General features: G+C 47.8%; 2 protein-coding genes across 5 annotated transcripts; both read right to left on the bottom strand.

The window, feature by feature from the left end:
• Positions 1-1140: 1140 nt before the first annotated feature.
• LOC120641977 (crossover junction endonuclease EME1-like) lies at positions 1141-6522 on the bottom strand. Of its 4 annotated transcripts, none has more exons than XM_039918329.1 (12): positions 5837-6512; positions 5044-5228; positions 4827-4898; positions 4683-4748; positions 4426-4579; positions 4177-4325; positions 3914-4089; positions 3404-3461; positions 3207-3325; positions 2293-2382; positions 1760-1874; positions 1141-1679 (listed from the first exon to the last, which is right to left on the bottom strand). In XM_039918329.1, the coding sequence occupies exons 1-12, from the start codon at positions 6354-6356 to the stop codon at positions 1515-1517; spliced, it is 1869 nt and encodes a 622-aa protein (XP_039774263.1). In that variant the 5' UTR covers positions 6357-6512; the 3' UTR covers positions 1141-1514. The 4 variants fall into 4 exon arrangements, with proteins under 4 accessions (XP_039774263.1, XP_039774264.1, XP_039774266.1 ...); XM_039918330.1 differs by having other exon boundaries at positions 4177-4319; positions 5837-6511; XM_039918332.1 differs by lacking the exon at positions 4827-4898 and having other exon boundaries at positions 4177-4319; positions 5837-6522.
• Positions 6523-7878: 1356 nt separating this feature from the next.
• Positions 7879-8948, bottom strand: LOC120643145. Its single transcript, XM_039919665.1, has one exon. The coding sequence runs from the start codon at positions 8931-8933 to the stop codon at positions 8025-8027; it is 909 nt and encodes a 302-aa protein (XP_039775599.1). The 5' UTR covers positions 8934-8948; the 3' UTR covers positions 7879-8024.
• Positions 8949-12541: the final 3593 nt, after the last annotated feature.

Genomic DNA, 12541 nt, shown 5'->3' with positions numbered 1-12541 from the left:
TCACCATAATAAATACAGCAACAAATGTCATACCTCCATTTCGATACCCAAAATATTATAGTACTTAAATATTAACATCATGACAATTGAATGCTCAAATCATACCAATTGCAACAACGGGCTGCAGACCATGACATCTATGCGAAAATAATGGAACAGTGGATTCAACTTAACTACGTTGCTTTAAAAAAATTATATATTTGCATGTACACAACAACTACATGCATGAACTAAAATCGGCATCAACTACCGTACTACAACGAGGGATACAGGTCCACGCGGCAAGGCCGTGTCATTACTACTACAATAGCAATACTATACGTACAATTCGATCACCATTATTCTATGGTTTCTCATGCTACCTCCACAATAACGCATAATATTTAAATGTAACCACTACTTCCTAAAAAAATGATACCTCTAATAATCGCAACATGTTTTCGCAAATACATTAAGTATCGGACTAATTGTGCTCTGTCCTCCCTAATAAACTATCTTATCCCTTCTTTCACCACAAAAAACTATTTCGATACCCAAAATAATATTCAAAGTTTCATACAATACAAATAAAAGTTAAAAATCAGGTCGTTTCCAGATAGTTCCCAATAGTTACATCGCCTTTTAAATTTGCAAAACATAGCTTGTTCTAATACTATCACACGGCATCCACTAGACCAGCTCAAACTGGCGCACCAACGGTGCGCCCCAGTTTTTAGTTATCACAACGAAAACGATGCTTGCCCCAAGAGGAGCGCCCCAGTGAAAGCCTCCCTGTTCTTCAATCGACTCGACTGCGAGCACCGCGGGCTCTGGCTTCAAATTTAGCATTCCTACACGACCTACAACGGGAGCATATTATCAGGAAGAATCAATAAATGTTCAGAGAACCAGATGCATCTGACAGAGCATATTCTGACCAACAAAGTTTACTGCAAAACTAGCTGCGCGAGGCACTCGTTTTACCGGAACCTGTACTCCACAGAGGGCAATGGCCAATGGCATCTTTCAGTGGATTAATGCGGGTATTCGTACACCGCACGGCCGCACCAGAAGGTACTTTGTATGACACTGCCGGCACGGACAAATGCAGGACTGGTCGACGAAGGGCCCATGCGTTATATAAAAAAAAAAACACTCATATTTCATAATTTCAACACCAGGCATGTACTTGTGCCTTTCTGGATTGGAGTATCTTAGACTTTCAGCGATGGCACAGGTTGGTTGTGGCTCGATACTGTCCACATAACTTACATGCAGTAAAGCACATCGAAAGAGGATTCACATGGCCTATCGGCTATCGTCCAGTTTCCTAGCATACGACCAAATGCCTTTTACAGCTAGCTACAAAACATACAGATGCATCATGTGCCGTCCTGTAACACAGCAGGTGATGCTTTGGCAGAAAGATCGCATGATGAGCTAATGCGACTCTTAACTCTTTCACCCTGGCAGTGCATCAGTAAGTATAAGCCTGGGAGCTAAGCGTGACCACAAGCTGGCCAGATGAGTAAGCACTAAGCTCTACCGCCAGCTTCGGGATCATCTGTATCCAAGTCTCCATTTTGTGCCATGAGCATTCTGTACACCCTTCTAGAGCATTTGTTCCCCAACCTCTTGCATTCTTCACCGAGGCGATCTTCCCACTTCAAGTCGCTAAGCAGAAGTTCCTTCTCCAAAACCTGTAACAGGGACAAGTTAACAACACAACAAAATTGCTGTCTAACATTGTGCTCTTCTGAATTAAAAGGACAGTTCTCACAGTTTTATTAGGATCCATGTATTCGTTCAGAAGGGATCTCATACAAGGGTACTTCTTCTTGATTGCCATTGCATATCTTGGCTGGATGTCAGGAATCGCTATTAAAGCTTTCAACCTGTCACATGCACCGTAGTTCAATCCAATCACAGCCATGTAGATGCAGTTGTAAAAAAGATTTGAAGAAAAATTTTGAATTAGAAACAACCTCTATTCCCTATATCTAGATCTAGCTAGTATAAACAATTCAATTAGCTTCTTCAAAAGGACAAAATTCAGAATGCTACTACGAAATTGAGCTTAAAATCAGGTACCTAATAATACATACTGCATAGGACAAACCTTATCAGTCTAGGAACGAACTAGATTTAGCATACAAGTTTAGAATTACAATCAAAGTATCATTCCACTAAAGAAAAGTGATGTTTGAAGCAAATTGCAAGGAAAGTCATGGGAAAGTCATAAAGTTGGAAATATGCTGATCATATTGTATGCGGAAGTGATAAAATTCAGTGTTACTTCTGACCACAACTTACCAAGTATCCTTCTTAGCCACATTTTTATCAACGAAACCTTTAGAAATAATTGCACCATTAGCATGCACTGATAACCATGTCAGTGGTTTCCTGCAGAACAGTCAGGGGGTACATTAACAAAACATGGAACTGCAAATCGCATCAAATAGACCTCCATACATGCATTAAATGGTAAGTAAACGCTAAGGTTGTGTATTCTATTGCATTAGATATTCTATATTCCACAATATCTTAGGCAAAAAAAAATCATACAAAGTACAAACTGAGTACTGCATCAGAACATTATTTGATGTCCCAATGGAAGTACTCTACTATAATAAAAGGCATATTGTGTATTTGTGTCTATCCAAAGAGAGATGGTGATACCAAAGCTGACTTCAATGTCAATAGGGGCCTCGACATTTTCAGTTTTACCACATAATAAAGCTAATTAGCATGTGAATTCAGCTTGGAATGACCACTGGTGAAAAATCAGCTGTAACCAGTCATACTGACCTGGATGGTAAAGCAAAAAGGTCAAAAAAGTTCTGTAATTGACTTTGGATTTTCAATTTAAATTCTAAGCAAATGATCCTAGTGTGCAATTTAGAGTGAACCCTTGGTACCAATATAATAAAGATATATTATATTGGAAGAGACAGATGACATTAGTGGCATGGCATCCGACCCCCGCCCCCCTCCCTACGCGACACGCACACACACATCAGGTTTTCAAATCCTTTGGCAGACATACTTATAGTATTGCTCATTATGATAGTAACAGACTAGTTCTTAGTTAGAAGATAGCAAAAAAAAAATACAAATATCGATTATACATAGGAAGGACAAATAACCTACATATGCATCCAAATTTTCTAACTTCACAAGAAAGGATAAACAAAGCTACCAGTCTTCATTCAATTTATGTGACTTACCTGAATTTGCACTTTGCAAGATTAGATGTCAAGCCAACAAGATGTTCAACAACTTCAGCTTCATCTATGCACTGCCTTGAGTGGACATTGGTATAGTGTGTTGCCAAGTTGCATAAAACCTATAATAAAGAATGATTTTTTACACATTCCATGATACAAAAAGGTTTATGAAAGATTGATACGACTTTGAGACATACCTCTTCCACCTGTGGACGTTTCCAAGTAATTGAATTGTTTTTGTACCGACTTTGCTCACTGACAAAGTGACAAGGCAAAAGAGCACATTTTAATTTTTGCAGGTTCAGATAGAGATTTTATTTTCCACTAGATAATAAAAATTATCGTGTATGTTCCTCTTCCCAATTCACAAATAAATAATCACTGAATGATACAACTGATTCAGCTAGCATGCCGTTTCACTGGGCATGTTAGTTGTGTTGAAACTATAGAATACATAGTATTTAGCAAAACACAAGCAATTAGGAAAAATTCTCAAGATTTGCAGCTGTTAGTGAGATGAAACAGCTACTATATAATTTGGTGACATCAACAAAGAGATTTTGACACGTTAAAGGTTAAAAAGATATTTTGCTGACATTTGATAATCAACACAAAAGGTAAGACTAAACAGAAAAACAATTTTATTTGTGGATATAGATCGAAAATAAAATTATTAAACATGATAGTTCAGATTTCAGGGAACTAACCATTTGCTGATATAGTTCATCAATTTGTTAGTGATGTAGCAAATGGTGAATCCTGGATATTTATTACGAACTTCCTGAACATGATGAAAAAATGATCCATTGCTTATACGAGCACAAAATTCCTCAGCTTGAAGCACAAATGAAATATATGGCACTTCTGATGCTGAAGCTTGGTTCTGTGGAAAGAAATACCACATTAGGATATATTTCATGACACAACCCTATAGTATAGGGTGAAGGTGAATAAAAACAATATGCATTACCGTGTTGCAGTCATCATTTTGACTAAAAAGGGCATGAGCAATATCATCAGGAATCTTCATACTCCACAGAATTGAACCCTTCATTTCATTCTCCTTAACTTTATAAGAAAGCCCTTGTTCTGCTAAACTAGAAAGAAGACAACCTGTTTCTTTCAAAAAAGGAAAATACCTCAGTAGCGGAGGAACATAGAAATAACGAACATACAATGATAGTTATACAACTACTCGATTCACTATAGTCTAACAAACCTCCAATCGAGCCACTTCCAACAACACTTGAGTCTATCTCAGCAGTAATACATTTTAGAGCAAATTTCCCTGATTCCCACTCCTTAATTTCGTTGTCCTTCTTCTTCTGCTTAGCCAGTTGATCTTTCATAGCTTGCTTGTGAAGTTTATCTTCCTATAAAACAAACAATATGATCAAACAAACAATATGATCTCTAACAATCTATGCCGTGTGCGCAAATAAAAATAAGTTCTGTGAAACACTTTATGAGTCAAACCAGTCGTTTTTGTTTTCTTTCTTCCATCAGTTTGGCTTTCTCCTCCTTGGTCAGTCTCTTCTGTTCCTATGTAAGCAAAGACTCTTCATCACTTAAACTGCTTAGTGCACAATTTGTAAGACCTTTTTTCTGCATGGCCCATACCAATTGTTTTTTCTCCACTTCAATGTGTTGAGCACCATCACATAAAAATGATGTGATGTCACTTGATTGATGCTAACAAATTTAGTTCTAATCAGTAGGCATGCTCACAAAAATGCATACAACTCAATACATGTTTTCTGTTTGTAGAATCTTCTACTTAGAAAGTACAGCAATGAATTTCACCTAAACTACAATTGCTTTCATAGATGTGACTTACTGGCATCCTTGTACATGTGGCTGTGCCTTGCCCACTATCCACTTTGCCCTTAAAGACTGTTGACCCAGGTCCACTCATAGGATCAGAATTTGCTATATTGCTTGACACATCGATCAAAGGCCCCCTCTGCATGGTGTCGTCATCTGACTCATCATCACTGTCCAGAGATATCGGAGACAAAACTCCTGGAAACGGAAACAAACTGTGATGAGTCAAGAATGAAGAAAGAAATGAAGATACACTATTTGGATCTGACATACAACATTATCCATGAAGAAGCTCGAGGATCTCACATGAGCTCTAGATGATATAGTCATATAGTTCTAAAATCAGAGAAGTGCCATTTGCCTTTTGTAATTGTGGTAGCTGATTCTTTCAACTTATAAATGATAAATCACAGCCTCCTTCCCTTTATATTATCTGTCATGGTTCAACAAAAGCTGCTTGGATTTTAATCTACAATACTTTTATGATGGTAATTCCCCAAATTGAGCATACAAAGGATGTGTAACCGTTAGGCCTGAATCCGAGAGGTGTAATTAAAGTTTGGCCAAAGAAACTAGCTAGAGATGTGCAAAATAGGAAAGCAAGTTATTCCTACCAAATTGTAAACAAACTCTGATGAGCCTAGAACATATGTTGTCCTTAATAATACACTTAGTGTATATGTGCATAATGAAAAAAAAGCACTAGTGACAAGTGCGTGTGCAGCGTCATCCATGAACAGGTAAGCTGCCAAAAGTGAGACCAGTGATTACAGAAAGAGAAGCAGGCACAAGTGAGAACACTTTACCAGATAACTTTTGTGCCGTCGCAGCAGACGACAGGCCCCGGGCAGCAAGTGGCCTGACCGAGCGCGGGGAGGTGAAGCCCGGGGTCTCCGCGACAACAGTGCCGGGGCTTCCAGAACCGGGCACAGCCGTCTCCGGTGTCTCGGAGAAAGCGATACGGTCGAGAACGGAATCGGGCGTCTCAGTAACAATGCCATCGGGGGCCGAGAGGCCGTCGTCGTCGTCGTCCACCACGAGGACCGGCAGATCGGGGGCCGAGGAGGAGGAGGTCCTCCGCTTCGGCGGGGACGGGGAGTCGTCGAGGACGATGGGGTCCCGCGCCGCGAGCAGCGGTCGCTTCTGGCGGGGAGGCGACGGCGAGAAGGCGTCGAGGAAGTCCCCCGGGGAGGTGGTGGAGGCGGCGGAGCCGTGGGAGCGCTTGCGGGAGGAGGGAGGGGAGGAGAACGCGCCGGCGGAGAAGAGGCCGCCGTCGTCGTCTTCGTCGTCGGGGATGTCGACGACGGGGATCTGGGAGGACGCCATGGGCGGCTCGATTCGGGGGCTCGCCGGCGAGACGGACGGGGAGTTTTGATTTTGGATTTTTTGAGCGGTTTGGCGGGTTAGGGCATCCGGCCGCGGCGCCGCCGGTTGGTCGCCGCTGCACGCACGAGAGCCCAGCCAGGCTGCTCGGCACGTGATCTTGCCTCTGCGCACGAGCGCGCCGTGGGCTTTATTTCAAAAAAAATAGAGCGCTATGGGCCACTCCCGTTTTGATGTGGGGTGTGGCCGTGTGGGCTGTGTGCGCCGCGCGCGTGCTCGTGGGAGAGTTTTGGGCTGGTTCCGCGTGAGACTTTTTTGTAGGCTGAGGCCTGTTTCTGGGCCGTCACATCAAAATTATTAATCGTTCCAGTATATTCAAAATAAAAAATCCCCTAAAAATTCAAAATAAAAAATCACTAGAAATAAAAACTTGGTCCACCCTCGTTTCATACTCTCATACACCAACCCTTTGCAGTGCACTAGAGGGCGCGTTACGCAAGCAACAAAAGACGGCTTGTTCTGATGCAAGATGCCCCAAGGCAGCCAAACGCCCAAACGCCGAAGAGTATGCATGCGGCACTGCACAGACAGGGAGCAGGCAGCAGGCTGCTCATCGCCAGCGCCGAGAGGCCCGAGAGAGACGACGCGAGAGAAACGGATGGGAGAGGCGGGGAGCCCTTCCTACAGCTAGCTAACGTCTGATTCCTTTCCTTCCACGTTGGTTCAGGACTTGAGGCAGGCCGAGCTCAGGGACTCGTGACGCGTCAGGCCTTTGCTGCGACCTGCAACCGGGCGCCCCACAGGCCAAACCCGCCAAAGGCCAAGCATGCACGTTTCTCCCAAGCTTTTTTCCATACGGCTACACGTCACGCCTTTTCTCGATGCCTCAGCGCTGCGCTGCGACCATATGGCCTATATACGCAGGAGCAGGCTGGCCTTTTGTTTTCTTTTGGTGCCCCCCGAGATATGCATCGCCCCGTTCTTCACCAAATGCCAAGTTACCGAACACGTGCAGGGGCATGCGGGAGCTTGCTTTTGCACGTTCCAATGGCATCCATCAGACGAGGGCGGTGTGCTTCTGTCTGTCAACTCTTTGTCGATCAGCGACTTGAGAGACTTAACTGCACGACCTGCGATGGGTAATCGAGTGTTCCGTTCCCGTGAGGTGTACAAAGCATCTTTTTTTGTGTTGAGGTGTAACAAAGCTACACGAAAATTAAAAAGATGCCACTCATAGCTCGGTTATGGAGTACTGGAATACTAGTGTTCTTGGGTTTGATGTCACAGGACCCACTCCGTCGATGCCACCCTCTGTGCCTGATCACAGCACAACGGGACCCCGGTGTACCAGTGCTCAGGCTAAAAGACTCCGTCCCTTTTGTTTCACCGTGAGATTAATCATTCGTTTCAGATATTTGTGAAGGTTTTATCCAGTAACAGCGTTACAGCGGCACAGAGTTGATGAGTTCAGTGGCTAAAACATTGATCGGAGATTGATTTTAGTGGAGATGAAACATGCAAGAACTAGCAGGACCGCGGAGATCGATTGGTGATATGAGTATATGAAATGATTGAGCTAGGAAAATGACCAAAATATAATGAATGAAATCAAGCTGCATCATCCAAGCACATCGTTCCTCCCACCACATCGCAAGCAATACAAGTGATCTCTTACTTCGATGACCATGAAGAGAAGAAGTGGGCGGTGAGATTGGACGAGGAGGTGGAGGCCCGGTTGGTGTCGGTCACCGTCATTGCCGGCCTGGCATCGGCGAAGCTCAGCGCGGGCGGGGGGTACGCCACGACGCCCACTGGCGGGAGCTTCCGCATCGCCGACAGCGGCGGAGAGAACCCGCCTTCCTCCTCCTCCTCCGTGATCCCGAACGGCGACGGCGACGGCGACGCGCCCGGCGTCTCGAACGGCGGCGAGTCCCCGGCGCCCGGCGCGGCCTGGCCCTGCGCGCCGCCTCGGTCGTACACCGGGTTGGAGATGCACATGAACCCATCGCCGCGCGCCGAGGAGCCCGCGGACGAGCCCGAGCCCGAGCGCGACGGCGTCGAGCGGCGCGCGGGCGACCACCGCCACACGGCGGACTCCAGCTTGGGGATGGCCAGGAGGAGGTCCTTGGTGTTGGGCGCGTGGAGCACGCCGTGCGCGTAGTAGAACGGCGGCGTGCTGGAGAGCGCCTCGCGCGCCGCCGTCGTGGTCGCCACCGACCCGTCCTCGGTGCGCGCGGGGGACAGCGCCAGCGGGCCCAGCTTCGACTGGGACGCCTCGGCGCGGAGCCGCCGCCGCCGGAGGTGGGCGCAGAAGAGGTCCGCGAGGAGGAGCACCAGGATGGTGAGGAAGATGGCCAGGCTGAGCGCCACCGTCACGCTGACCGCCACGGCCAGCCTCGACATGCCGTCGGTGAACATGGCGCCGGCCTCGCCGGCTTCGGAACCCGCGGCGAGCGAAGCGGGGCGGAGCTGTGGAGTGCCGAGCTGAGAAGAGTGGGCAAGTGCAAGCGCTCCCAAGCGGCGACTGTTTGTGGTCGCGTCAGAAGACAAAAGCTGCAGCTGCTTAGGAGACGATGCCATTGATTGTCTAATCCACCACCCTTGATCAACTTCCGAGCCGCGCTTCCCGAGGCGGGTTATTTCCAAAAGCTAGTGGCGGGTACGATTAGCGTGTGGGTTGTCTGAAGAAATCAGCAGCCACTCGTCGGTGTCTGAAGCTCGGAACCCTTTCAGTGGCAATCGGGTCCCATCCATGTGGGGTAAATCTGTCAGCGCGACCTGGTGACCGAGCGATCAGTAAGTGTTGTAGACAAAGCTAAGCCTCGTTCTGTTAATGGCTATCTGATCATTGGGTGTGGAGAAAGGAGACGGAGTGTTTTTAGCGGGAAGGCGATGGTCCGGTACTGTTCTGAATCCAAAAGTTTCGTGCGTTCTGCTCTGACCGCGTCCACGAGTAGTCATCATCGTTGAGGTATGTGAGCGTGGGGGACTGGAGATGTTGACCGTTCCTCTGTGCGTTCCCGCTGCATGATTGCCATTTGGCAAAGCCAGTGTTTAGTTACAAAAATCAAAATTCCAAAAAAAATTTCCGGCACCTGCATGGAGACTTAAATCTAGACAAAATAAAAAACGCATTGCGACTGCTATTTGTAAATGGCGAGACGAATCTAATGAACCTAGTTAGGCTGTAATCAGGCACTAAATTGCTACAGTAATGCTACAGTAAACAACCTCTAATGACAGCTTAATTAGGTTCATTAGATTCGTCTCGCGATTTACAGACGAGTTCTGTAATTATTTTTGTAATTAGTCTATGTTTAGTACTTCAAATATAGAAAGATGTCTTTTCAAAATTTTTACATCGCGCAACCAAACGGGGCCAAAGTCATAACCACTATGTCCGCTAGGCAACAAACAGTATTTTTTTCTCACACTAAATCAGCACCAGACAACAGCCACCAGCCAGTCAGCAGTACTTTTCTCTCACATCAAATCAGCATCAGCCACTAGTCACAGCACAGCGAACAGAGTGAACATTGGTCAGGTCGAGTATTGGGGAGGGAGCGCAGAGTATCAGAGTTCAGAAAGTCCTTGAGAGGAATGGGGTTTTGTGCTGTATTAAGCTATCTCCAACAGCGGAGACTCAAATAAGATACTCATTCTACAATTTGGGTTATCCACAGTAAAAAAACCACTCTCCAAAATCTTATCTTCTCCCACAGCCTACCCAAAATCCCCATTACACATTCCCTCTCTCCCCTCCCTCGCGTTCGACGGCAGAGGACGCCGGCGCCGCCCATCCATCTCTCCCTCTGTATCCGGCGCCGCCCCTCCCTCTCTCCCCTCCCTCCCCGGATTCGGCTGCGGCAACACCATGGTGGCGGCGCAGCAGCACCTGTAGTGGCGGAGCTCGCCCGACCCGTCCAAGCTCGGCACGCCCGCGGCCCACCACCACCTCCTGCGCGCCGTGGCGCAGACGAGGCCGGCTGACGCGGGTCGCCACCGCCGCCGCCCTCTTGTTCTTCCGCCTCCACCTCCATGAATCAGACCGGCGGTGCGGCAAGCGCACAGCGCGAGGCTGCAAACGGAGCCGTGGCAGGAGAGGAAGCAGAGCAGGGGGCGAGGCCGCGAGGGGCTGGCCGGCGGCGGCAAGGTTTCCGCTCCCTGCCGCGGAGGTGGTGCCGCCGGCCGTGTCTGCTCCGGCTCCCGCTCCTGCCATGGCGTGCGCCGGGTGCGGCGCGGACGGGTGCGAGCTCCTCGCCGCGTGAAGCGTCCCCACATAAGTAGAGACTAAATGTGATACAAATATCAGTCCCAGGAGGCTGATAACACATTTATTCAACAGATGGTACAGTCACCGTACAAATCTCCGAGGAGGCGGACACTCGATACAAATGATAATAAGTAGTAAAACAGCTACGGTGATATACCAAAGTACGACCCAGACGGTCTCTAGTTCGGGCTCAGAGTGAAGCGCTAGCAGAAATATCTTGCAGAGGGCCAACACCATAGGCAAAGTTGGGCGCGGACGCAACCTCTACTCAACGTCTTCAACAACGAAATCCGGATCTTCTTCTGAAGAAAAACCACAAATATATATCGGGTGAGTACAAAAGTACTCAACAAGTCCAACCCCATCCACAGAGGGGGTATCACAGATATGCACAGGATAAATTAAGGATAAAGCTGAGGTTTATTTGCAGTAAAGTTAGGTTTTACACATACAGGGGTTTATTTTTGAAAAGAGTTTTCCTAAAGCCATTTCTTGCGTAACCGAACAATGAGTGGGGTTGATCCTACACCAAGGACCCAAGTTTTAATGCTACCAGACTCCTCATCCGTAGTAGCTCATGGCACAACTGCCGGACACCTTCAAAAAAAAACTAACACCACGAAAACAACCATCCCAAAAGTCTAGTTGTGTGACCAAACCGTAACTCGCTCAATACCGGGGTTTAGGGGCCTCTTCGTAAATACTTTTGGAAAGGAAGGGACTTGATTATAATTTTGGAAAATATTTGGGCTACTCTAGAAATGGCTAGGGGTATATTTGAAATTATGTTTATATGGTGGAAGGGTAGGTTTTGAATAAAATAATAAAGAGGGGGCTTCTTTGAAAAAGGACTAAAGAGGGGGGTTCATTAAAGAATAGGAGAAAGAGGAGGGGGGCTAAGGGCAAAATGCCCTTCTTCCTCCTCTCTCCCGCACAGAACAGAGGAGGGGGGTAGGGCACCGGTGGCGGCCCAGGGCACGGCGGCGGCCGGGACTAGAGGGAAAAGAGAGAGGGGAGTGAGGGCTTTCGATTCCCCTTCCTATCTCGGGCTGGGGCGGAGCGAGGGGGCGAGGACGGAGAGGCAGCGAGGAGGCGGCGCGACTGTGGCGGGCGGCGGGCGGCTTCGGCGTGCGTGGGGGTGGCGCTGTGGGCAAGCAGAGGGGGCGCGCAGCGGCGGGTGAGGCGTTGGGGGTGAGGAGCTGCGCGAGGAGCCAGTTTATAGGCGGGGTAAGGTGGTGGAGGAGGGGGCACGATGGCCGGCCGGCCAGCGGGCATCCCGGCGGCCATTGATGGCGTTTTGGAGCTTAGCGCGGCATCGTGGAGTGGCGGCGCGGGCGGCGAGGCGACCACAGGGCGACGGGATAACTCGGGCAGCGAGGAGGCGGTGCTGTGTAGGGGCGAGCGGCGCGGCGAGCTTTCCGGGCACGCGGAGCGCGTGGGGCGGCCGGGAGCAGAGTGTGCACGTGGAGCAGGAACAAGGAAGGAGAAAGGAGAAGGAGGGAGAAAAAGAAAAAGAAAAGGGAAAAGAGAAGAAGAAAAGAAAAAGAAGAGAGGGAGGAAAAAGAGAAAAAGGAAAAGGGGGCGCCAGCGGGATTCGCGACGACGGTCGCGAGCCGGTCGCGGCGTCGACGAGAAGTGACGCGCACGAGAAATGAGAAGAATAGGGAAAATTAGACGGTGACTAATGCTGGTGCCGGGACGGCGAATCGTCGGGAAAGGTTTCGGGAGATTAGGGGTTTAGAAAATATTTGAGCTCAACGATGCAAAATAAATTTTGAAAATTATTTTTAGCACGTGATTTAACTTGGTGATTTTTTTTGGGATGTTACAAACCTACCCCACTGAAAATGAATCTCGTCCTCGAGATTCGGCTGATTCCTAAAGAGATGGGGAAACTCCTTCTTCAGGGCATCTT

Source organism: Panicum virgatum, chromosome 7K (genome assembly GCF_016808335.1).
Source record: "Panicum virgatum strain AP13 chromosome 7K, P.virgatum_v5, whole genome shotgun sequence".
NCBI classification, from domain to species: Eukaryota; Viridiplantae; Streptophyta; class Magnoliopsida; order Poales; family Poaceae; genus Panicum; species Panicum virgatum.
This window is presented reverse-complemented; position numbering and strand designations above follow the sequence as displayed.

Bases quoted from the DNA above. Each gene is read 5' to 3' on its own strand.
- LOC120641977 (XM_039918329.1), bottom strand. From the start codon at position 6,356: ATGGCGTCCTCCCAGATCCCCGTCGTCGACATCCCCGACGACGAAGAC. The intron at 4,749-4,826 runs GTATGGGCCATG...TTGCTTACATAG, and splicing joins AAGTGGAGAAAAAACAATTG to GAACAGAAGAGACTGACCAA. The intron at 1,875-2,292 runs GTAAGTTGTGGT...TGCATGTGACAG, and splicing joins GTGGCTAAGAAGGATACTTG to GTTGAAAGCTTTAATAGCGA.
- LOC120643145 (XM_039919665.1), bottom strand. From the start codon at position 8,933: ATGGCATCGTCTCCTAAGCAGCTGCAGCTTTTGTCTTCTGACGCGACC.